At 37.8% G+C, this 27,321-nt stretch overlaps 1 protein-coding gene across 6 annotated transcripts in view; it reads right to left on the reverse strand.

The window, feature by feature from the left end:
• FRY (FRY microtubule binding protein) overlaps positions 1-27,321 on the reverse strand; it is a 424,070-nt gene that overhangs the window by 134,271 nt on the left and 262,478 nt on the right. For all 6 annotated transcript variants that reach the window (XM_043477466.1, XM_043477462.1, XM_043477461.1 and 3 more), the window contains 10 exons: positions 25,338-25,477; positions 21,608-21,698; positions 21,301-21,380; positions 21,102-21,182; positions 16,043-16,211; positions 13,313-13,405; positions 13,119-13,217; positions 10,961-11,062; positions 1,549-1,652; positions 958-1,066 (listed from right to left, as the gene is read on the reverse strand). In XM_043477466.1, the coding sequence (XP_043333401.1) occupies positions 958-1,066; positions 1,549-1,652; positions 10,961-11,062; positions 13,119-13,217; positions 13,313-13,405; positions 16,043-16,211; positions 21,102-21,182; positions 21,301-21,380; positions 21,608-21,698; positions 25,338-25,477 (1,068 nt within the window). The remainder of the gene's footprint in view (positions 1-957; positions 1,067-1,548; positions 1,653-10,960; positions 11,063-13,118; positions 13,218-13,312; positions 13,406-16,042; positions 16,212-21,101; positions 21,183-21,300; positions 21,381-21,607; positions 21,699-25,337; positions 25,478-27,321) is intronic.

Genomic DNA, 27,321 nt, shown 5'->3' on the forward strand with positions numbered 1-27,321 from the left:
GATGTTCCAGGACTTCTTTAGGGTATAGAGCTGGCTCATGATTTCCTAGGTGCTGGTAGTGGTAAAGAACCTGCCTGCCAACGCAGGAGATGCGAGAGATGTGGGTTCAGTCCTGGGTCGGGAAGATCCCCTGGAGGAGGGCATGGCAACTCACTCCAGTATTCTCGCCTGGAGAATCCCATGGACAGGTGGAGCCTGACAGGGTACAATCCACAGGGTCATAACGAGTCAGACATGACTGAAGTGACCTAGCACTCATGCATGCTAGCTCATGGCAGAGGACAGACTGTAATGAATGACTTTTCATGCTTCTCCATAAATCACAAAGAAGTCAAAGTGGGGATAAAACCATTTACATACAATGTTTTGAAAACCAGAAGTCCTGGGTCTAAATAGTAAACTAACATTAAATGTTTAATATTATTGGACCCAGTTCTTAAGTAGAATAGTATGTGTAAAGTGCTTAGAACAGTTCCTGGCTTGTTATTAGCTTGATAAATGCTACTGTTCATGTTACATTCTTCTTTTTCACAGGGTGAAAGTTAGAGCATTATGATTTACTCATCCAAGTTCAGTAACTGTCATCTTCTGATTTCCCGCAAATATCAGACTCAATTTCCTCCTGACTTGTGGAATCTAGAGCAGAGAAGCAGGAAAAAACAGAGTCGAGGAGTCATGAGACCCTTTTGCTAATGCTCTCTGTGACCTTAGGTGAGTCACTTAAAACCTGTCTCTCAGTTCCTTCATTTGTCAAATGCTGAAATCACTTGGCACACCACGTCACAATTTGTTTTGAAGCAAAAAAAAAATAAGCTGTGTGTGAAAACACTTGCAAAATCACTCTGAAAAGTCTATACATGTAAGATATTATTTTAGACTCTTGGTCTGTTAGTAATTCCTAAGAAGGAGGTGGCTACTTAAAGTCAATTAGAAGACTCCCAGAAGCGTCTCCATTACCTGGGCGATGAACTGGATGATTTTCACAAAGATGTTGAGAGGCATATCCCTTGGCACCACACCACGGGACCCTTTGGGGAAAAGTGTTGTGATGATGGTTATAAGACGGCTGAAAGATAAGGGGGTGGGGGGAGAGAAAACAAGCAAGATTGGCTGAGCTCCAGTACTTTAAGGGAAAATGGTAGATGCTTCATCTTATCTAAGTATCAGAGAGAATTCAGAAAAAAGAAAACAAACCACTTCATTTCTTTTCCATTAGCATAATTACTCTATGAAAAGTTTCTCTGGAAAACGAAGGGCAGCTGGAAAATTATAGCCATTTCCTTTGTTAAAGCGGCAAATTAACCCTGACACGGAATTTGGCAATCCCGGTAGAGACTGGGGTTTCTGTAATGGCTGCTGAGCTAATGTCTAAGAAAAGCCTGAAAATGCCCAAAGGACTTAGATCTTTTAGAAGCTGTCAGCTTTGAACAGCTTCTAGTTTGGTTAGGGTGGGTAGCAATGAAACAAAACACCCTCTTCATTGTCTGAGTGAAGTGGTTACCATTAACTTAGTGATGGGGTTACCACAAACCCAAGCCAGCTCCTTACCTCTGAGTAGCCGTGTTGCTTTCACATTTAATTCGGATCATGTAAACCCAAAGTAATCTGTACAGAGATTCCAGTGCAACTCGAGCCATCTTGGGGTCTTTATTCTACATCAGAAACCAAGATAGAAGATTGCAGATTAAATGGTATGACATCACTCCTCACTTTCTTAGAGGGCTTTCGCTTTTATGGTCACTCCTCTTCCCTGTTCATTTATTCATCTCGTCACAACCATTGTTGCTGTTCTATTCTTAGTGTAGATAATTCGAGTCCTGATTTTTGAAGATTTCATAACTGCTTAGATATAATCTAGGATAAGTTTACCTTTAAGCTACTTGCTGAATAAAGATGAGTCACATAAATAAATTGGATGGAAAAGACTATAGGGAGTAGCTTTTCAGATTTAGGAAAGATAGAGTTCTTATGCCAAAACAGTTTTAAAATAACTCCTTGATGTGATCATTATAAAATTTGAAATTTCAATTAAAAAATTTGAAATTTCCACATGCATTTTGGTCTCATTCTGGCTTTTTTTCTTCTATTAATCTAAACAAATAAAATGATAAAACATCACTTTAATTTTTGAGGCCTTATGATGTGTTTTATTATCTAGTATGGCCTATCTTCCAGCATCCACTGTTCTTTTTCTATTTTTAGAGTTTTCTTATATATTCCTGTATGTTTACTCTTCCAAATAAACTTTATAACTACTTTTTCTAGCTCCAGGAAAAAAAGTCCCAACTTTTTAGAAGCATACATTTACACATAAAGGATTTTTTTTTTATCTTTTAGTAAAACAAGTGATAAAACTTATAATTTGTTGCATGTCTTAGATACATACAGGAACTTTAAACTAGTAAAGTTGCATTTAAAATAGTCTATCATTTAAAAATGTCAGGAATTCTAATTATCCTTCCTCCAGACCAGTAAAGGTCTCTTAACATGCTTACACACTAGTTAAAAGCAGACTCTAGACACACACTGCCCGGTTTTATTTTTATTATTTTTTTTTTTTTAAATACTGCCCGGTTTTAAATACATCCTCACTCTGTAATTTATGAGTGGTGTGGCCAACGTCAGGGACCCTCCTAATCTCTCTGGGCCTGATTGTCCCTGTCTGTGAAACAATGCTAATCCTCCCTCCCTCCTAGGACTGTTAAGAGAACTAAATGAGCTAGTGCACAAAGGGAATCTAGTTCCTGCCCACAGTAACTATTATTATATATAAGACACAGATCCAGCAGCAAAGGAGATGTAGTCCCTGACTTCGGGAAGCTGCCATTCTAGTGGGAATATCTTCACCTTTGTGAGTTTCTCTTTACTTATATATATATATAAGTATCCCTGATGCTGGGAAAGATTGAAGCCAGTAGGAGAAGGGGATGATAGAGGATGAGATGATTGGATTGCATCACTGACTCAATGGACATGAGTGTGAGCAAGCTCCGGGAGATGGCAAAGAACAGGGAAGCCTGGGGTGCTGCAGTCCATGGGGTCGCAAAGAGTTGGACATGACTGAGCAACTGAACAACAAATCTTATGTTTGCATCGTGTATCATTCAAAATTCTCTCTCAGGCCTTATCTGACACTGTGAGTCATGATCCAGTAGAGCAAGTAATCATCTAACTTTCATTGAGGAGCTTAACTAAGCTCTCCAGTTTCAATGATTCACATCACTGTCTTCTGCTCAACTTCTCTTATACTTTTTTCCTTTCCGTCTACCCACAATTATCTTTTTGAAGCATCTTATTGCGACTGATGTTCTTTCATTCTTAAGAATACATTTGAGACAGTCCTCTTTTGCTCCCATAGAGACCAAAGAGCAAAGTGGCTGACTTCAGGTTTTGCTTTGTTTTACTCGTGTTTTCCTGGACTGGTAATTGATTTTTTAGCATTCCGAGATGATACGACTGGTCACCGCAGTTCCCTCCTAACATGATTTCCCTGGCTTCTCTTCCATTCTCAGCACTATCAGATGATATTCTTAAACTGCACTGTGACTGTTTACTCCCCCCTGCATTTCAAGTTAAGTGGCTTCTCAGCACCTCCTGGACAATGTCCAGATTCCATGATGTGGTGCAACAGGGGCCTCTGGTGACCTGGCTCCCCCATCCCCACCTCCTGCCTTCACCTCCGGTGTGCTCTGCGCTGTTATATCCCTTCTGCAATTCATCGAATGCCTGGAATGCCTTCCTGCCCTTGTTCTACTTAGAAAATTCCTACTCCCCAGCAAGATTCATTAGGTGTTACTCCTCTGTTACATTCCACTACCCCCCCACTCCTTCCTCCACCCTGGGGAGATTACCAAGGGCTCCTGCTGTCTGTCTTCTAGAATGTTGATCTCCTATAGGTTTCCTACCAGACTGTGAGCTCCAGGACCTCTGGGTTGTTCACTGTTGTGCCCTCAGTGACTGCCATTCAGCAGGTTATTGGTAAATAATTTAAAAAAGAAACTGTGGGAGGAGGCTTTGGGGGAAGATGGGTACATGTATATGCATGGCTGAGTCCCTTCACCGTTCACCTGAAACTACCATAACATTGTTAATTGGCTAGACCCCAATACAAAATAAAAATTTTAAAGTCTGGGGAAAAAAGGCAAATTGAGTAGTAGCTGAACAACCTGATGCATAAGCAAAATTTCTTTATATAGGAACTAAAGGCAACCCTCAGTACATAGCTGAAGCTAATCGACATGATACAATATTACTAAATATCTCACACCTGTATCACATTTTGCTATTTCAAAAGTACTTTCATAGCCCATGACATCAACTGGGAGGATTCTGTCTTTGACAGAAGTCAAATCATTGGCTCAGGTCTTCAAGCCTGTAAATGACACCTGGGATAGCAACTGACTTCTGTTCCAGTAAAGACTATTTTCTCAGAAACTGGAACGTGCATGTTACAGGATACCCACTGTATCAGGCACTGTTATCAAAGTTGTATGTATATTAACTCTTTTTAATGCTCAGCACAATCTACAAAGTAGATACTGCTACTGTGTCCTTAAAGGATGAGGGAGTCAAGACCCAGAGGAGCTAATAAGTGACAGAACCAGAATTAAAACCCAGGCAATCTGGCCCCAGTGTCTTCAAACCATGAATGATTTCAATTTAAGATTATATGAAGACTGCCTAAATATGCTACTGGCAACGACTAGATTGTACTCTGCTTGAAGACAGGACTTCTTCACTGCCTTCATATTCCAACAGCAGCTAACATACAAGGTCTTACTATATTGTCTCAGGATGCTGACATTTTTAACCTATGTGTCAAACCACTGACCTCTGTATCAAAGATCTCTACTCCAAGACTGAAAGACTACTCTCTTCTCCCATTAGCATATGCTTCTCAATTATTAACCAATAATTTCTTTATAGCAGAGCTGAGGTTACATTGATAAAACTGTTCAAGAAATGAGTAGGTTTCAGAGTGGATCTTCCAGACTTTACACGACATGTCAGTCTGCCCAATCCCATGTCCACCTTCTTTAAATTTTAACCTTTTGACTTAGCTAAAGCAATTCAGTGTTAACATTAAAAGTAAGGAGCATTGAAGTCACTGATAACTTGGCTGGTGATAGGGTCATTGGATAGACCAATGTTTCCCATGATCCATCAGTTGACCACTTGCACCCAGTCACCCAGACTTCTTTGATCTTACTATACTTAAAACTCTTCTAGATCTCTCTTCCATTGCAAGTAAAGGCACTTAAGTAAACCTGTTGGTTTCTGCTATAAGTCAGTGCCTATCCCAGTCCACACCTTCCTTCTTTTCTGCATTTCCTTTTGATACCTGAATCAAATTACTTTGATCATAATTCAATCTTTTTGATGACTGTATTATCCAAATGACATTATGTGCTATAGTTTAGGATAACCTCTAAAATTACCATACCAACAATCTACAGAGATTATTTTTTCTATTCACTGGCTGAATAAAAAAGACATTTAAAGTAAGTAACACACCTGTCATCTGCTCACTAATTTCCTGACCCAATGTATGTTCTATCAGAATTTATAAATTCCACTTTGAAATGTGCCTTTGATAGATCTGAAACATAGATGAAATGTTCTCAAATTTATAGAAATAAAGTTATATTAAAACAGAATAACTATTTCTTGAAAACTATTTTAAATAGTTAATACTGTACCATTTAAATGTCATATTTACTAAGAGGAGAGTAGTTGTTTTAAATAGGACCATACACTTTAATGCATTCAGGCAATGACTGTGGAATCCTTATTACTCAATGCTTCCCCTTTGCAAAAAAAGGCATCATTAAATACCCTAATATTTACATGAAAAGTTAAAAGCACTCCTTTAACTTCATTGTGATTATTACACATTAAGATATATGAAGTGCCCAAAATAGGATTCATCCAAAAAATTAATGGCAGCCAAACTTTGATATTCTTAATGGCAATCAAAAGACCTTTCTTGTCTCCGCCCCTCCCTGCACCATTCTGAATGTGTGATTCTCTATCATTATGTCCTATTTGATTTTCTTCATAGCAGTTAGCACCACCTGAAGTTTTCCTCCTTATCTGTTTACTTGTTTCCTGTCTGTCTCCTCCACTGAATTACAAAGTCTAAAAGAACTGCAAGCGTCACTATCTCATTCATCACTTATTCCCAGCATCTGGAACACTGCCTGGTACATTTCTGGTGAAGAATTGATGACCAGCTGACTAAGTGAATGCATTCTAGTCCTAGTGCAAATAGGGACTGAGAGAAAAAGAGAAATCTTTTTAATTCTGTACTTTGGTTTCTAGGACTTTGAGGCTATGCTGACTAATGTCTAACCTTCAGATGATACACCTTCAATATTTCTGAGCATTTTAAATACAGCAGTATGTACATGTCAATCCCAAACTCCCTAACTATCCTTTCTTTCCCCCATCCTTCCCCACTGGTCCTACAGGAGAGCACAGGGGAACTCTGCTCAATGTTGTGTAACAGCCTGGATGGGAGGGGAGTTTGGGGGAGAATGGATACATGTATATATATGGCTGAGTCCCTTTACTGTCCACCTGAAATTATCATAACATTTTTAATTAGCTACACTTCAACATAAAAAGAAAAGTTAAAAAAAAAATTGCCATCTGAGCAAAATTTCTGGAAAAAACATAAATAATAACATGAAAGCATATGGGGAATTCAATGCAGCCTGTGATATTGTCATGCTAATCCACGACATACATTTAAAAGCCCTACTGCTGGCCTGCCTCATAACTAATCTCCAATTAATGAGACCTCTTCTTGTTATTAACTACATTGAATAAATGAATTTCTTAACTTTTGAGGTTTCTTTTCTTTCTAATAAAGAAGACTTCACTGGTTTTAATATTTATTAATTATTGTAAGAAAAAGAAAATGTAAAGGTTCTTCCAATTATATCTATTTTCAAGGACAAGAAACTTGCACATACTTATGATGAACACTTACTAATTTCAGTTTAAAAAAACTATTAATAAATGGGGATTCATGACAAAATATGAAAGCACTATTAAATCAAGTTTTTAAAACATATTTCCCTTTTTCAGAATTAGATATACTAGGGTAGACAGGAGGGAATGTAGCATTTTTTAACAGCTCAGTATATTCAAATTCTGACATAAAATTCATAAAAGCATAAAGTATTGGTCCTCACTGGCCAGAAGTTCCTGAACGATGTCAAGGTCGTGGTGAGAAGGTGTCATAAATTTCTCACCACTTTACAAGGGCAGATTGCTAACACATGGTTGACCGAGTTAACAAGTGTAAATAAAGACTTCACGTTTGTGTTACGGAAACAGCCTGCTCCTGACAGACTGACGCTGAGGATAAACCAGGGCACTGACATTAAATGAGCGCTGAATCTGAGAGCTTGTTTACTTTAAAAGCAGATTTTTCATGCTCACACACATTTCTACTCTGCCCTATGTCATGCTGCCACCTTGACAACTCTCCCCGGCAGAACACATCAAAGCTGGCTACCAAGTTCAACACGCAGGGGGCAAACACTGGGTTCATTACACCTCAGCATGTGTAGGGGGTGGAGGGGGAACAAGAAGGGACAGTGAACAGAGGAAAGAGCTGGACTGGAGGTCCTTTTTGAAATGATATGGTTGGCTCTAAACCCCACAAAATACTGAAGCCATTCAAGACAAAGTGTGCTCCTGAAACTATGTTAGCTTTTCCCTGGGTATTTCTTGCCTGTTGAGGACTCTTGAGGAGGTTTGGAAGGTTTTCTGTATATTAATGACATTTTTAAATGGTCCCATTTAATCCTTACTGGGTTGAGTTCTAAATACATGCGCTACAATTTTATTTCAACTGTAGCTCATCAAAGATTTTCTATACCTTTTACCCTTGAGGAGGTGAATTTCAACCATTTACTACCCATTAAGTGAAGTATCATTGCTTCTCCTTTGCCTATAACTACCTCTTCCATGCTTCACTGGGCACCTGACCCGTAGAAATGGCACAGGTGTCTCCTCACTCCCAGCTTTTACGTTCCTCGTCTGCCACATGCATTTTGAAACTTTATTACACATCCCCCATTGAAATGCCAAGCTCCTCGAGGACAGGCACCCTACATCTAGTTTTTATATAACTGACTTTCCTATCTTCCCCACTTCGAGTACCTTTCTGATCTTACTGCTTTCCCCTTTGGGAAATCCTGACTCTTGAAATATTCACACAGGGAAACATCATCAGTGTGTAGCTCTTCTCTTGAGGGCTGTGTGTAACTCTGTTATTAAGTCTTTTTGATGGGCTTCCACCAGACATTCACATAGTATTCCAACTGTAAATCAATTAAAATAGGTAACTAATGTGAACCTACTGTATAAAACAAGGAATGCTACTCAATGCTCAGCAGTGACCAAAATGGGAAGGAAATCTAAAAAAAGAGGGAATATATGTATATGTATAGCTGGTTCACTCTGCTATACAGTAGAAATTAACACAACATCGTATAGCAACTATGCTTCAATAAAATTTTTTTTAAGTGGCTGATTTTATATTTAAATATAAAGCAATTAAGTTCAAAGTAAGATTATGCTTCCGTATTTCAAAAGCAATTCTGGACACAAAAAAATGTTGGTCTTTTTGGCCACAATAGTAAATTTTAATGCAAAACACTATTTTGATACTAACTAAAATTCATCACAAATGTTTAGCATAAGATACAGAAAACTGAGCATTCTTAATCGACTCTTTTTTTTGTTTTGAACAAAATGGACTTTTTCTTTGTGTAAAAGTAGAAGAAAAAAACATGTTTAACTAGAAAAACTGAAAAACATACAAGTGGATGAAGTAACAACAAAAAATAACATTAAGCTATGTGTTAGAGGCATATGACAGATGGATAAATCCCTGAATAAAACATCTGAAAGTGGCCATTATATAATAGCTGATATCCTGAAAAGCACTTTGTTTTCCAGAATTCTTAAAGGCTTAATTCTATATCCACTGCTATTATATTTCCCTGCCAATTTGAATAAAATAAATGATTCTAATCTTGGATTTCACAATCAGCTTTCAGAGCCAGTACCTAGCTACTGCTTCAAACAGCTCCAATGCAGATTACTGTGTCATGATGGTAAATGCCAAAATAATATAATTAATCTTAACCACTTCACTAAATTAAAGTGTCTTAAAATAAAAAAGATAAGAAAGCATGTACAAGCACATACAGGATTTTATAACTAAGTATATTTTTAAAATTCTGAAGAAGCATTAAAATTATAAAAGGAATTCAATGTTTTTGGACACAAGGGAGAACAATTATGATCATTAGGTGCTATTTGCACTTATATTAGAAATGGTGTTCACTTAGTTGACTTTTATCAACAGGTCACTAAAACTTAAAATCTGTTCACCATGTTCAAGTTTTTAAGGCAATTTAAATGCTAATCATTATGGTTGTTTTAACTCTAAATTCCTCGGTTTCAAGGTCTTCCCAGGTGACTCAGTAGTAAAGAATCTGCCTGCCAATGCAGGAGCTGCTGCTGCTGCTAAATCGCTCTGTTGTGTCCGACTCTGTGCGACCTCACGGACTGTAGCCCACCAGGCTCCTCTATCCATAGGATTCTCCGGGCAAAAATACTGGAGTGGGCTGCCATTTCCTTCTCCAATTAATGCAGGAGACTCGGGTTCAATCCCTGGGTGGAAGAGATCCCCTGGATGAGGGCACAGCGACCCACTCCAGTATTCTTGCCTGGGGAATCCCATGGACAGAGAAGCCTGGTGGACACATAGTCCGTGGGGCCGCAAAGAGTCAGACACAACTGGGCAACTGAACATGCATGCCTCGGTTTCAGGGACCATGCCTTGGTTCCTCACATCACCCAGCACCTGAACAGCCGTTGTTCAGTGAGCGCCTGGGACTAATAATTGAATGTCATGTGGCTTGAACAGAATATCTTCAAATAACCACAAATAACAGAGACAGGAAATAAGTGCTTTCTGTTAGTAGCTCAGTCCTCCCACAGAATAAATGTTCCCCACAAACCCCTCCGCAAATAACAGGCTGATCCAAAAGTTCATTCAGATTTTTCCACAACATTTTACAGAAACTCCAAACGAACTTTTTGGCCAACCTAATGTTTTCCTAGCCTGGAATGAGTCAGAGGGAGGCTGGAAGAGGATTGGGTGAGCTTCTGAAAGCATTTCACCTGCTTCTGTCAGTGACGTGTGACCTCCTCTTTTTTCAGTCATTTAAAGCCTGACCATAGGTGCAGATGAGCTTCTCAGGAGGCACTAGTGGTAAATAATCTGCCTGCCAATGCAGGAGATGCGAGAGATGAGGGTTCGATCCCTGGGTCAGGTAGATCCTCTGGAGAAGGAAATGGCAACCTGTTCTAGTATTCTTTTTTTTAAAAATTTATTTATTTTAATTGGAGGATAATTACTTTACAGTATTGTGATAGTTTTTGCCATACATCAATATGAATTGGCCATAGGTATATATGTGTCTCCTCCATCCTGAACCCTCCCGTATTCTTGCCTGGGAGATTCCATGGACAGAGGAGCCTGGCAGGTTACAGTCCACGGGGTCGCAAAGAGTTGACACGACTGAGCACACATAGATGCATATAAAGGGGCATTTAATTCTACCTTTCGAGTGATCCTTATTAGATAAGATTTTACAACACTGTAAATCAACTGTACTTCAATAAGAAAATCAACATTTTTTTAAAAATTTAGAAGATTTCCCCTCTCAAATTTGACATGATTTCTCTTAACCCCAATCACCTTCTAAAATGGACTATATTTAAAAAGGAAAACGCTCATTAATACTTTTTTCATTATTCCAATAGTCTAGGATCATTTCCCCCGCAAACCTCAGGAGTCACTCTCAGGAGCACACAGCAGCCTCAGACTCATGTTTTCATAAGAGAGCTTGTCGAGCTGACAAATACTCACTTTAAGGTTGGATAAGCAGTTGTTGAGGAAAACGTGCCACCTGTTGAGGAACAGCTGCTTCTGGCTGACGCAGAGCAGACAGGTCACCAGTGGGTACAAGGCCTGAGGGGAGAGAAGGGGAGGTCACAGGACGATGGAACTGCAACCACTCCGGTAACACTCTCTGGAACCACCGTCCGTCCATCCATCTCCCCCGTGTGCCGTACGGGCCAGACTCCGTAACACACCCACACCCAACGGGTGCCTCATAGAGGTGGGCATTTTGCAAGTGTTTCTGAGAAGGATGGAAATGGAATACTCTAGAGTTGTGTATAAGGTTGGGCTTCCCTGGTGGCTCAGTGGTAAAGAATCTGCCTCCCAATGCAGGAGAGGTGGGTTCGATCCCTGGGTCAGGAAGATCTCTTGGAGAAGGAAATGGCAAGCACTCCAGTATTTTTGCCTGGGAGTTCCCACGGACAGAGGAGCCTGGCAGGATATAGTCCATAGGGTTGCAGAGTCTGACATGACTTAGTGACTAAACAGAAACAACAATGTACAGGGTAGAGTGAGTTTCATGGATCACAAATAGAAATCTGATTCACTGATTTAGTCTTCCCTTATGAATTTTAAAAACAATCAGAGATCACTCTCAATCCTCTGGAAAAAAAAGGAGGAAGGCTCACTGATTTGAAAAATGTTACTGGTTTTTTTGCTCATAAACATCTACTAGTTTGTCCCTGTCTTAGAGGTAGGTGTATATATTTTCTTTTGCATGCAATCTTCCTGTAATTAAGGAAGATTCCTAAAAGAAATGTTATTGCCCTGGTAAACTCCACCAAGACAAATTTAACCGCAGGAGGAATTTGCTTACGACCGAATAAACAGAGGTGCTACTGTGGTTTTCCTGCTTGACTGGGCAGGTTTCCCACAGCAACTGGAGAAGACAGAAAAGCTGGAGGGTGGCTTTTACAGTATACATGCAGAACTCGCCGCCATTTTGCTGAACCAGATAGTATACACCTTAATGGCTCCCCCGAAAACAAGGGCTAGTGAAGATTTAAACAAAAATATAACTGGTTCATCTATTAACTTGAATTAGCAAAAATCTATTGCCACAGTGAGATTCAGTGCTTAACATTCCATTAACTTGCCTTTTTTTAAAAAATTAACTTAGTTTTAAAGTGATGTTGAACTACCACTGTCATTGAGTACGACTCTAATTACAGCTGGTAATTTAAAAAACAAAATACAAGCAGTCACAGAGACCACAGAATGTAGACAAATGAACAAATCTGTCACCACTTCCAGCAAAGCAACTCTGAGTACTTGCTCAGATAATGGTGGTAATGTTCATACTTTAAAGATTAACATACACAGTACTAGAAATCAGCAATCTAAGCAACCAGCTTCCTCTATACCATCACAGGTCCAGCTGGTCTACCACCTTCCAACTCAAAACCAGAGCTTTATTCACCATCCCCGACTTTGTAACACTTCCAGACCCAATGGGTGTCATGCAGAAGTGGGCATTTTGCAAGTGTTTCTGAGGACAATGGAGATGGACAATGGAGGAAAAAGGGTGATGTAATTTAAAAAGCTTCTATGCTGCTTTTCAGCACAAAAGCATTCCCCAAGACTGTTCTCTCAGCCTTCAGAGAATCTTTCTCATGGGCAACTCTCTGTGTTCTAACTCCCTTTCCTGTCTGGTTCCATTTTGATTCTGAAAGTAAGGATAGGAATTAGCCAGTGAAAGTTCCTGAGGCTTGAGAAGAGAAACTTTTGTTAGCATCTTTAGCTTTCAGATTGGAAAAAGTACAAATTAAAATAAAAATTAAGTTAAACCAATCCTTGAACATAAACAGCAGAATCTTTAGGACTAGTAGGGTCCTTGAGGAAACATGGTCGAATTCCCTCGGGTTATCATGATTCAATCAATGTTTAATATTATGTACCAGCTCCAAATTCTGAAATGCTTCCTCTTTTTGAGAATCCCATGGACAGAGGAGCCTGGCAGGCTACAGTTCACTGAATCACAAGAGTCAGACAGGACTTAGCACTTTTTGAGGGAGCTGTAGGTAATTCTCCTATCTGCGGAACTCTTATGACTCTCAAACAGACCTCAGCCTAGGAATTTGGGTCACTGCAGTTTTGTGTTTTGAATTTTCTCATAGTTACTAACCAAGGAATGCTTCTTTCGAGAAGAAAGTTCCAGCGTGGTATCATACAGGCTTTCAACGAAGTTTCTGAGGCAGGGAACATTAACTTCATTTTTAACAGCCTGAAACAGAGATGAATGTTCATATTATACTTAATGAAATTGCTGATTCTCTAATCCAATTTGAAGAGATTCTTTAAAATGAAAATGTAACTTACAGCAGCCACTGGGACAAGAATTTCAACAAACAGCCCAGCCAAGGCATGTTTGATATCTTTGTCTTTGACCTCGAGAAAGTAATGTGCACATTCCTGAGAAGCAGAATAAGAGTCAAGGGAGGAAGAAAGATTGAAATGTGCACAGAAAATTGCAGGTAAACAAATTTAAGTCAACAGATCTTAATTTAGTAACACTCAGTAACATTGCATACACCATAATCTATTAAAAAAAAATCACTGGAGTCCAGCATTTACATTTAAGTTCACAATAGCCTCCAATGACATTTTACAGGGCTGGTTTTCTCACTCTCCCCCTAATTTCTCTCCCAAAATCATGATGCTGAAAGGACAAAGCATCTATAACCAGTAAGCAGGTGTTCATCCACTGACTTACTGGTTGGTTCATTCATTTATTTCCAACAAATTTCTGTTGACTAGCTACTATGTGGGGGTGGGGGGGGGGTGGGGGCTGGGTCCTTGAATAACCCACAAATACAGATCCCCAGAGAAGGTAAACATGCGGAGAGAGGCAGAGACATTCAACTTGTTTTAGGCCCCCCTGACAACCCGGGGCACAAAGATGTTTACTTGTTAGCCCTGACATTTTAGGTGTTTATTGTTCAGATAGTTTCATGAGCAAGTCTGAAATGCTTCCCTTCCCGACCTGGGACAAGGAAACGTTTGGAAGCATTCCTCTAGCAAGGATGTCTTTGCCCGGGACTCCTGACCCCAAAGGGTGCTTTTGGTTGCCTGGGGAATAATTTATTAGAAGAGTTGGCCTGTTTAGAATTCTGCCAGCCCCCTTCCCCTTTCTCACCTTTTGGGCCATAACTTACTGTGGTCTTTTCCAGATGTAGCTTTCATGGGAGAATCCAAGGCTACAGGTACTTCTGATGACAGGTTAATATGTGTATCAACTATTACCACTTTTTTTTCAGTCCCCGTTGAGACTATCAGCAGCAATAGTTACTCAAGTCCCCAGTATATGATATCATACTAAGACCTCAGTCCAAGACAGGCATTACTAGCATGCAAAGTCTTTGAGACTGTTTTCCCTATACAGAATGGGGCATTATGGTTCCCAGAATTATGGCCCTTTTCCTACATTATTTTGCATACATATGTAAATATCATTTCAAATTGTCATGCATGTACACATACACACGAATCATTAGCATGAGAGAGAGAAAAATATTATTTACTGAGTCCAAGAATGCCCAGAACCACCTTCCAAAGTGAGTGTCACTGTTACCACTCTGCAGACAAGGTAAGTGAAGCTGGGAAGAGTTAGGTTGTGACTTGTACAAGGTCACAGAACTGATAAGCACTGAAGCTTGAATTGTACAAGTTTGATATGGGCCTATATTCTTCTTTTTTTAAACAGTTTTATTGAATACAGTTCACATACCATGCAATTCACTCTTATAAAAAGTGTACAACTTGATAGCTTTTAGTATATTCACAACTGTACATCTTTCATCACAGTCAAATGTAGAACCTTTTCATTATCACAGAAAGAAACTTAGCACCCATGAGCCAGAAGCCTGGCCCTCCCTAAGCACAGTTGCCTCCTCCAGCCCAACACAACTAACCTACTTCCCATCTCTATGGGTTTGCCTCTCCTGGATATTGGCTATTAGGAATAATGCTTCTATGAACAGTTACATTCAAGATTTTATGTGGGCATACATTTTCATTTCTCTTGGATATATACTTAGAATTGGAATTACTGGATTGATGATTGATGATTCTAGATTTAAATATTTGGGATTTAGATTTAAATATTTGGGATTCTAGATTTAAATATTTGGGGAATTGCCAAACTGTTTTCAAAAGCTGCTTGTCTATTTTACATTCCCACCAGCAGTGTATGAGGGTTATCACTTCTCTACAACCTCACCAACAGGTAACTTGCTGTCATCTGTCTTTCTGCTTACAGCCATCCTAGCAGGTATGAAGTGGAACAACCTTCATTCATAACCCCGGTATTGAAACTCTTTATTAAGATTCCCACTAAATCTAATTCACAACACCATTAGAAAAAAAATTCCTTCAGATACTAAAGTTTTATAAAATCTAATACAGCTATATACGCTGGGAAATCCTTATTAGCAATAATTCTTTAGTACAAAATGGTGACCACTGTGTCACAGACACCTAAACCTACATGGTTTAGTTGAGTTTTACAGTAAGTATAAAAAAGATTTCATTACTTAAAGTTCTGATGCCTAGAAATGTTAACATTGCCAACTCAATACTATTGATCTTAAAAAGTAAAAAATAAAGACACATTTTATTAACAGAATAATATGCAACCCATGAGTGAAAAAAAGAAAAAAAATCTACAAATAAAATTCCACTGTACACCTACTCCAAAGATGATATGAGTTTAAAAATGAAATTATATGCCTGAAATTCTATTACTAGGTTATGAAACCCACTCGCCGGGAATGCAGGAAACACAAGCGACATGGGTTCAATCCCTGGTTGGGGAATATCCCCTGGAGGAGGAAATGGCAACCCACTCCAGTATTCTTGCCCCAAAAATCCCATGGATAGAGGAGCCTGGTGGGCTGCAGTCCAACGGGTCACAGGGAGTTGGACACTACTAAGCGAATAAGCACATGAATTATTGAGAAAAAAAAGTAGGACTTTAGTGAATGGGTTCTCACATTTCAGGTCAGTCACTCTGAGGAGGGAAGATACAGAAGTTCCCACCCAAGACAGTACCTGCATAAACTGAAGAGAGGCCTCAAAGTCCTCCACTGGATACATCTTAATTCGAAAGAACTTCATCCCCATTATCAAGCTGATGATGCTTTGAACGATATATGGGCTCTGCTCTTTGTGCCGTAATTCTTTGAGCTCTGCCATAAATTTCTTCTTTACAGCAGGGAATCTAAGAAGAGGACAGGAGGAATTTGTCAAATGATGGGTAGGAATGTGAGGGAAATGCAGGCCTCCGACATCCAGGAGTGACAGCGCAACTGATGGGGACACGTTCCCATCAGCTGAAGGACAATGACGGGCATTTTGTAAAAGTCTTGATATTGGGGATCTGGTAAGAGTCCAATCTTGTTTCTTCTCTTATTCTACCAGATGCTCAATGTCTCCTTCAAGCTAGGGAGAAGATGCAAGGTTATTTAGAGCCCTTCAAAATGCTCTAGCTCTTAAATTGAGCATGATGAAAAGCTCCATTTCCTCTGGCTTAGCAATTTCCTAGGTACTTAGAGACCCCAAGGGCCTGAAGTATCCAATTGTGAACAGATGAGCAATAATATATTATAGGAGGCCAGGTATTTCTGACGACAGCAAATAATGCCAAGTCATATTTCTACATCCATTTACAAAGTTTTCTGTTGTTGTTTCTTTTACAGTTTTAGGTTAATGATCATTGAGAAAAATATTTTTAGGTTGAAGGAAAAATCTAGTAATGGAAAATTTCAAATCATTTCTAAAAGATGACTAAGCTCTCTAATACATGTATGGGATTTTACAACTAAAAAGAGATGATCCCCAAGGAACTTAGGGTATTTATACAGTTTGAAAGTAAGATAATATTAATAACATTAATCACAACAACAACATTATCATAAAAAGTTTAAAGAAAGAATAGATTCTAAGAGGGTGGAAAAGTAGCAGATTGTCAAAGTGCCAAAGGGTAAAGGAACATAAACAAACAAGTTATCCAAGCTATATCTGAGATGGCTGGTTTGACTATTAGTTTAAAAAAAGGAAAAACAAGGGAAGTGTTCTAAGATTCACTGCATTCTGTTTCCTGAGTCTATCACCCTGAGTTTCCACATAGGACCACTTAGGAACAAGACATGATCAGAAAGGGTGATTATGTTTATAAAAGTTGAAGGCCAATTAACAGAATCCCAGAAGTTTGCAACAACAACTCTCAACACCTCAGAGTAGAAATTTTAGCACGTATAAAGTAAATACATGGACATAGTTTCACCAACAGGCAGCGCAAGGGGTGTACGTTTGGCAAGTTGGGTGGAAGGGGCTTCATGAGAACTGGCCATTTTCTTGTTCCTGGCTTGAGTGCAGGATGTTACATTTGGTAACAGTTTTTTAAAATCGTATTTTCAAAACAATTTGTGGATTTTTCTTTATGTCTGCTGTGTAGAGTAAAAAAGATTTTAAGAAGGCAATGGAGGAGCAAATAAGTAGTGAATGCATTTCCATTTTATGAAGAAACAGATCAGAAGATCAGTGTGACAAAGATGAGACTCAAATACAGATCTTCTGATATGAAATCCAGAAATGCCCACTATTCTGCTGCTGCCTTTGACAGTCATGAGCTGTGAAATGTAGTCCCCACCCTATGTAGAACAATGTGCAGTTTAATTGGGAAGATAAAACAATGTAGCACTGACCATGAGCCATGTGAATAATAATAATTTAAAAAACAATAATAACCATTACTATTATTTGAGGTATGTTAGCAAGTTCCTGAGATTTTTCCTGGATCTCTCTGGTCCTTCAGGAAGGTGAAATGCCCCAACCCAGATCATTCTTCACACACATCGTATTTCACACTGCCCTTTATGTGAATAATACACCTAAAGAGGCTGGGGGCAGGCACTGGAGAATGAAGGGGCTCTTATCAGCTGGATAATCAAAGAATACATTAGAGGGGATTTATGTTGGGGTGAAGGGTGAGCAGAGGTCTTTAACCAGGGACAGATGAAGGACAGGAAGAAGAAACATCATGGCAAAGAGACAGAAGTGACATTTCCAATCAAGATTATAAAATTTCACAGTTTCAAACTAGACTTTTTAAGAATTCTATTGTTTTTAATTCAAGCTACTTCCAAACACTAAAAAAAAAAAAAAAAAAAAAATCTATGGTTTTAATTTTGAAATGAGAGACTTTAAAAGGAAAAGGTAACTTTATAGGTTAGAGCTATACAGTTTTAAAGATCACATGATACTTAGAAAGCATGCTTTCCTTGTCTAATCCAGGACTAAAACAAAGAGAGGTAGGGAAAGGCAGGCTATTTGTATATGTTACTATTTCAACATTCTCACAAGTTAGTGGCTAAATATCTGTTTTTCATTTAAAAATAAATATGGCTATGTTTTTAAAAGTTCTAAATGACATAAACATGTTATTTATTTTTTATTTTTTATTTTTATTTTTTTATTTTTTTTATTTTATAAACATGTTATTTTAAAATAAAAATAATCTAAAAACCTACTCATACTTAAAAATTATTTTCCCTTAAAATAATTTTAGGGAAAAATAAATTTCTTTTCAATAACCATGACTTTAGTGTTCGATATTCTTTAGTAAATAGAGTAACTAAAAAACTATTCAGTCTCCTGCTTTAAAATGTATAGAATGTACAATATTTATATTATTAAAGTGAGAATATAAAATATATACATTAAAATTATATCACATAAAGAGAGAAGAATTTTGAAATTATGAATCTTAAAAACAAACCTCACTATTTAAATGAATATACCAGACTTTAACCCCCAAAACTTACCTTAAAAAAAATCTAATTTTAACTTTAACTTTGAAAGTGCTAAGACCCTGGGTGAATATCACTTAATAGCAAAAAAATTTCTTCCATTAATGATAGGAATTAAGTACATTATCACTAGTAAGAGTAAAAATAGTGTTTCTGCTAAAACTTAAAGACCAAACTAAGCACTAATAACTAAAGTCAGAATGAAGAAAATATTTTGTATACATTACCACTGGGATCTAGATATAAAATCTATAATTAGAATTGTTACATTACTCAAGTTTATTTTTTTAAGAAAGATAACCATCCTGTATCAGATAAGCATACATCCTTTTTTCCCCCCACCAAGAACAAAGGAAGCAGTAATTTTCGAAGGCAACAATAAAGAAATGGTTCTGGTATACTAATGAGAAGAATGTAACATGATAATTTGTAGTATGACACCCATTTAAGACTGTACCATCAATCAATAAAGGTTAACTCTATACTGACCAGTTGAGAATTTATCACTGTGATTACTATATATTACTGCAATTACTGCAAGAACCTATTGGTGAAAGCATTTTCTTGTGACTAGAAAGTACTGGACAATTATCCAAATTGAGGCATTTGTTATAGCCTACTATTACAGAACTGAGACAAATACTGACATCATGAAAATTGAAAAAGTCACTATTGGCAAGAAACAGTGCCTTAGTGGATCATAAATCTGACCTAATGTGGAAATTCCTCCAACCTTAAAATGTTGTTTTAGTTATGACATCTGACATCTCTCAATTCATTCTCAATTGAAAATCTATGTAGCTAAGGAAAGTCCTTCTATAGTAACCGATATTGTTAGGTGAAGTTCACAAAAACTAAGAAAAACACAAGAAGTCATTTTTGGCATATTAAACTCCAAATGATTGTATAAGAGTTATGCTGGGATAATTACAAAGAATATGATGAGATTTTCAGGATTTGACAAAGTGGCCAAAATACATATTAACAACTCATTTTTCTGATCTTTTCTAGGTATGAGGTAGAGACATATGAGTTAATTTGCCAGATAATTGTAACTTATCCCTTCAAAAAGCCAGTACTTTCATTATTTAATTGTAATAGAAATCTCTCCAAAATGCATTATACATTTTTTAATGACTCATGAGCTAGAATTAGTACAATGGGCTATATAATAAAAGTACAATATATATTCTCATGCAAAAAGCTCCAGGTAACTCTATTGTTTAGTTCTTAGGTATTCTTGGGTCAGTTTCTTTCCTCTCTATTGCTGTCAGATTTTGAGACTGAAATTTCTCATTGCATCAGTGTACCCACCTCTCTCATCTAATGCTGATATTTTGTGTGTTAGAAAAGAATAGGTAGTCAAGATGAACAGACAAACAGGGTTAGATTAAATAAGTCATGTCAAGGAGTTTTTGGGGTCTGTTTCCTGAGTTATTTCTACCGTTTAGCTAGCTAAAGCTGCTGAGTAAGTGCTTTTAAAAAACTTTTGTTTTTTGATAAATTGAGTGTTTCCATGCTGCTAAGTTAGGAAATTCCATCTCTTGAAGATAAAAATCTTTCTGAGGATTGCATTTCACAAAGATCAGGGCATCACTGTTGTTCCAAGCTGGTCTCTTGGCTTGGATTCACATTAAGTTTTTGGCTCACTTGGCCTAACCTAGGCATTCAGATCTTGCCCGATTTGCCTCCGGGTTGAATAAGATGAAGATGGGTGAACAGGGTGTGACATCACTTTTGGAAGAAGTATTTTATTGCTAATAGTCTAATACCATTTTGTTCTAGCCTGCTAAATAGTGTTATGGGGCCAGATAAATTTAGCAATGAGAATTTTCCAACTTGTTTCCATGACACAGTCTGGGACATTTTTAGCTCAGCTGAATTAAGTAAGGTCTATAGTAAAGGGACATTGTTGAATGGAATTTTCCCATTCACGGATGCTATACCATAACCACCCACTCATGGAATATAGAAAACAAGACTTTTAAAACTGATAAACTTCTTTGAAACATTGAGCAGGAAGAAAAGTACTTTGGTTAGGCCATTTCCTTCTTGGATGCAGTAGTCTGAAACTCATGGCCTCTTGGTAGTATCAGGCCCAATTGCCAAGTGAAAAAGGTAACAGAGAAAGCAAATTGGAAGAAGACGTGGTACTTGCCTCTAGTGAGGTTCAGCGACAGGACACACACAGCAAAAGTAAACCCTAAGTTTCTTGTAAGTTCACACCCTCCCCCTTTCTGGGAGTAGGAATGGATGGCATACTCATGTTCTTATGGTGAAGGATTCTGAGGTTCACTTACTTAGCTTGTGCCAATACACCAATGACTTCTGCATACAGGTCTGCCACAATGTGCATATTGCCAGTGTTAGGACCAAGGTACCTAGACAAGATACAATTAGACAAGTGAGGAATCCCTCTGGTCATCTAAAAAGAGCAAACTCGATTTCGTTTTAAGCACCCGACTTCTTCAAAATTTGAAGGAAAGAAAATTACTTTACCCTTCTTTGTATTTAAAGTGCTTGAAAGCCAAGTTAATAACATCATGTATTAAACTGTCTATTACTGGATGAAGTGGAATCTGGAAAAGAGAAAAGATGGTTCTTAGCTTGGAAGGGAATATTAAAGATCAAATCAATAAGAGTACTTCCAATGGACTATACACAGTCTTTAGCCATCAAGCAATATAGTTCATATGACATGGTATTTGAAATTCATGAACAATTTAATAAACTTAGACCTTAAAAATATAAGTTGCTATTAGATAAATAAATCTTATCTAAAGGTAACATTAAATTGATGACCTACCTGTTTCAAAACTTCTATTAATACTAAAGAAAAAATAAAATCAATGGCAAGGTCCCGTCTTTCCATTAAGTAATCTCGCTGCTGTTCATCACTGTAAAAATTTAAAATATTCACATTAAATAGGCACTAAAAACATTCTCCAAGTGATATAATTAATCAAAAATCTAGGCTTCATTCCCAGTGGGCTGCAAACCAATTTTGTTATGACAAGACTGCAGTGATAAATACACACTGAAGTTATTCCTACAATAGGTGTGGTGCGGTAGACACACTGTGGATCAGAGTAACTGACATCATATGTTAAATGTTCATCCAAGTCAACTTGAGTCACCATTTGGGAACCTACAATTTCATCTTGTGGACTTTCCTAAGGTACCTTTCAATCTGAATCCTATCATCTTGAAGATAGAAACAAACATGACCCAGGGCTCCCATGCTAGAGGTAGACACTTAGAGGATCTTGTGAAAAGATCAAAACAATGGAAAGAAATAGTATGATTACCAATGGGAGTAGGACTGTAGTGGGTAGAGAAGGATCACTATTAAATTTTGTTCCCCCCGCCTTCCCGGTCCTTTCTCTTGACCTTTTGCCACTTGAGATTAATGAGAGAAAGAAAAAAGATGTCAAGGGGTGGTGGAAGAGAGAAAGATCAAAGAGCAGATGGAAGAAAAGGTAGAAGGGGCAAAGGAGAGTCATCTGAACTCATCAAAAATTAGGGAGCAGAATAAGCACCGTCAGGAGGACAGAAGTGTGAGTTTTTACCTCCCTCCCTTCATTTCCTGCTTCTCTAATGAACTGACTGAGCGCTAATTTGGAACTGAACAAATGAAGTGACTGCCAAGCTCCTTAGCAAAGAACAGTGGCTAAGAAGCATTGGTTTTGGTGTGGAACAGTCCTGGGTGAAAATTACGGCTCTTCCACTTACCAGTAATTTTTCCATTTACAAAATGGAAATAATAACAGTCATTATAGTAAGGTTTGCTTGAGTATTAAAATGTGTAAGTATTTAGTAGAGTCTCCCAAACACACAACTGCTCAGTGCTGTATATTAAATAAAACTCATGAGAAAGGATGGTGGAATTTGGATTTGTCAGGCAGATATTTTCAAAATAAAGACTTTTAAATATGGAACATTTTTATCTTCAGTCCAGAAAGAATGAGAAGAAAGCATATAAAAGATAAAAAAAAAAAAAGAACTTTGGAGGAGTTCGGCAGCCTTGAGAGCATCCAGTTAAGCCTGGTAGGTGACAAAGCAGGTCAACAAAGGAGGCTGCAATTTTAACTTGCAAGGGGAAATGTATGAACCAGGTAGCAGCTCATTCTTCAGGATCATTAACAAACAGTCCTGCCAGGAGGGAGAGCGATGGACCAAATCATCTACCTGGAGCCCTTCAAGACCCACCAGGATTAGAAAGTGCTGCTGCCAGATGAAGGAAGGAGAGGAAAACATATGGAGCTGCGCTAAACAGAGGGCGTCTGCAAGTCTAACCTAGAGATTACATCATGGAGAAGAGAAACAAGAAGTCTGTAGACCAAAGGGAAGGCAAACTCTCAGAGACGGCCAGCAGACGTGGAGAGGGGAGGGCTACTGGGGTCTTCAAAAGGGGCCGGAGGACCTTGAGAAAGTAGCAAAAAGAAAAAAAAAAAATTGGGGGTAGAAAAAAAAAATTAAACTCCTGCTTCAATTTTATTTGATCAGTCAATTTATGCTTTCAAATAAAAGGAAGACATATACGTTTCCAATAATGAATTCACGTTGTTGCTGGCTTGAGGTCTCTCTGCCAGGAGCCAGAGGCATCTGACAAATTTATTTGGCAGTCGAAATGTTGATATTATACTAATCTTAGAAATCATACACAGTCTTAGAGATCATAACCCAAATACACCTCCATCACATTTGACTGTTTTCAGTTGCTTATGCTTCTTCCTAAAGTTGTTCTTTTCTTGTTTCTAGTGAGAAAAACCCCATTGTTAGCTACCTCATGTTCTAGAGACCCTCATTCTTTTGGTTTTCTCCAAAATACGTATTCTCTCTCTTATTTTAAGCTTCCAAATGCTAACTAAAATGCAACTGAATTGAATTTCACTGTATCAATTCTGTATTTGATTTTGGCAATTACTCTGATCTCCTGGAAATAATCAGTAACACAATCTAAAAACCAATTATTTTTAATCCATACAGAAATCAGTTTATGAAAAATCTAGTTTTAGTAACTCAATTCTGAAAAAAACTAAAACTAACTGAATTAAGCTCATTCAAATTGTCCCACTTTCCACCCCCAGAAAGTTTTAGTATCTATTAACAAGCTGCCGTGTTATACGGGGAAAATACTAAATTAATAAGTGGATGAACTTATTAATCATACAGACTGAATCATTTTCAGACACAGAATTGAAATTCTACCTTTAAATTTGATACATTAAAAAGTATTTATGAGAACCTGTTAATTGGTATGGGTTTCTTTTTAGGGTAATAGAAATATTCTTGAATGAGACAGTGGTGATGGCTATCCAACCCTGTGAATGAACTAGACGCACTGAATCACACACTTTAAAAGGATTTATAGTTTTATAGCATCTGAATTATCTCCATTTAAAAAAAATCCTTCTTCAGCTAGAATAATTATTCAATATACAAAAGTTATTAATCTCTCCTCCAAACAAAGTAAGTAAATAAATCTTGCATAAAACTCAAGCATATCGCAAAATGAAATTACAAGTTCAGATGACACGTAATTTGGTAAAATAACAGGTCTTCAATGTCAAGGGTTTACATATTTTTAAGTACCTGGAGTATCAAGAAACATGAGAAGGATAAATCACTCACAAGTAGTAGTTAATATCTGATTTTCTGAATGATTAGTTTCCATTATATTGTCTTTAAAAGCATTAAAAAATGTATAAACCACGTGGAAAAATCTGTGCTTTTAAAATAATCTCCCATTTTTTAAAGAAAGGTAAATGTATTAAACTTTCTTATTTGCTACCTTGCTTTACTAGGTTGGTTTCAAACACACAAAATTACACATATTTACCTAGAACTCCGGGGAACATACATTAATTGGGCAGATCAACCAAGCGTCTTAAGTTTTATGGCTGAACAGCACAAGTAGCAGCAAGTTCTACTTCTCGAATCCACAAGAGAAGGAAACCACAGAACAAATGGGCAAATCTCAGCTGGAAGGGAAGCTAGAGATGGGGTGGTCTGACTTCCCACTTTTGCCCATGAAGAGGCTGAGGTTCAGACAAGTGGGGAGTTGCCCAGAGTCTCATGGCTAATTGGTGGCAGTTCTGGGACTATCCCTACTGTCCAATCCACTGACCTTCCCACTGCAGTACCCTGGGCATCCAAGGTTACGAAGTGAATCCGAATATCTAGGCAACGTCCTGCAGGGCCTGCTGCAGGCTTTCTGCCTTTAACTGTACACCAGGGGAGACAGAGCCCAGGAGAGAAGCAGGCAAGAGGGTTACCAGGGGTCCTTGACACCTTGCCCCCACCACTGGCAAAATAAAGTCATGGAACCATTTCAGCCTGTGGCGGCTCGCAGCAACTAACATTCCAAAGGTGCCACCTGCTAGAAAAGGGGCCCCTGAAGCCCAGGCTCAAGTGTAAAGAGGTCAGAAGGTCTAGTGGCCTTCCCAACTCCCACTCAGATTTGTTTCTTAGGAAAAAAGAGAGAGATAGAGAGAAAGAATAATCCTCATAATCCTTGTATAAAACAAATGTACCTTTTGGATTTATTGCTGGTTCTTGGTCTGTACTCATGTGATTCATCCTCAATGCCATTTTGCCTTTTATACCAGTCAAATAATGTACGTAGAATGGAAGGCAGGCAATATTCAGAAAGGGAGCTCATTGAACTGATGACCTGCAGAGAAAAGCAGGTTATTAAAAAGCTTGGGTGGCACTGCCAATTACTAGGAAACTTTTTATTTCACAAATAACTCCAAACCATAGGCACTGCAAAATATTCTTATTCATCACACTCCTCTCCTTAATAGTCTTTTTAGCACATGCATAACCAAGAACCCAAGTTTCTTACTATTGACAGATGCTCTTCATACAATAATAACTTTGTGGCTTAAGAAAGTTAATTACTTTGACTCCCTTTCATTCTAGAAATCAGATGTTAATTGCATGGACCGCAAAGAAATTATTTTCCCATACTATCTAAGAAGTACAGTGCCTTGTACTTCTTAGATCCTCAAAAATGCTTGTTATACAAATAAATACATTAATATAATTATACTAATGGTTTAGGTGAAATAAACAAGTCTACTCCCCAAATAACCTAAGTAACAATACAATACATGGTTTTCTGCCAATAAACAATCATATACAATATGAAGTATCCCTCAAATTAGACTCAATAAGTGAGCAGCAATAATATACCCTGTATTAAAGGCAAACATCTCCCCTCTTCTTCAAAAAACAAACATGCTTTTGATAGATGAGTTATTCTACTTTTCTTATTTTGGAAAGATTCCTCATCTTTTACTAAATATCATCCCCAAAATGAGACTCAATCCATATTTCATATGCAAAAATGATCTCAAAATGGATCATAGACCTGAGTGTAACATCTAAAACTATAAAACTCCCGAAGAAAGTATAGGAGAAAATCCTTGCCACTTTAGGGTAGGCAAGGATTTCTTAGAGACCAAACCAAAAGCAGAGTTCATGAGAATTCAACCTACTGAAAATCACCAAAATCAAAAGTTTATGCTTTTAGATGGATATTGTTAAGTGTTGAAAGGACTGGCCATAGACTGGGAGAAAATATTTGCAAAACATCTCTCTGATGAAGGCCTTATAACTGGAACATGTCAAACTACAATGAATTAGGTCTTAATTACTTAATTAACAAACAGTACAGGCAAATCATAAAACCTAGAGCTGATGAGACAGTGATAAGACGAACATGTTCATACACTACAGATAGAAGAAAAAAACTGGCATAACATCTGGAAGGTAATTTAGAAATACTTATCAAGAACCTAATAAAATCATCCTTAATAAGTCTACTCCTAGGCATTTCTCTGAAGAACATAATTAGAGATGAGTAAAAATTTTTATGACAGCCTTACTTAAAACAAAAAAAAGGAAACAAATGTCCAACTATATGTAAATACCTTAATCCAAAGTAGAATTTGATGTAGACCCTCTATGAAACCATTAACAATCTTGCTTCAAAAATACTTGATGTTGTGAAATGTTCAGGACAGGTTAAGTGAAAAAAGAGTGAAAGAACCTATATAAGTATAGGGCTTCTATGGTGGCTCAAACAGTAAAGAATCTACCTGCCAATGCAGGAGACCTGGGCTTGATCCCTCGGTGGGAAGGTCCCCTGGAAAAGCGAGTGGTGACCCACTTCAGTATTCTTGCTGGGAAATTCAATCGACAGAGGAGCCTGGTGGGCTACAGTATATGGGGTCACAGAGTCAGATATGACTGAGCGACTAACACTTTCACTTTTCTTTCACTGTATAAGTATGCAGGCATAGAACATAAGACCAGGAGGAAATATACTAACATATTAAGAGTGCATATTAAAATCAGGAGTTCTCAGGAGAGAGATCACCGGAGGAAGAGGATGGATGGGAGAGAAATGAAGGTAGGATTTTACCTGGACCTTTTAAAAAAAAGGGTAGAAATTTAAAATGATAGTCAAAAAAGAAACTAAGCAAGGAGCCTAAGCAGGAAATCCTATGG

Source organism: Cervus canadensis, chromosome 9 (genome assembly GCF_019320065.1).
Source record: "Cervus canadensis isolate Bull #8, Minnesota chromosome 9, ASM1932006v1, whole genome shotgun sequence".
NCBI classification, from domain to species: Eukaryota; Metazoa; Chordata; class Mammalia; order Artiodactyla; family Cervidae; genus Cervus; species Cervus canadensis.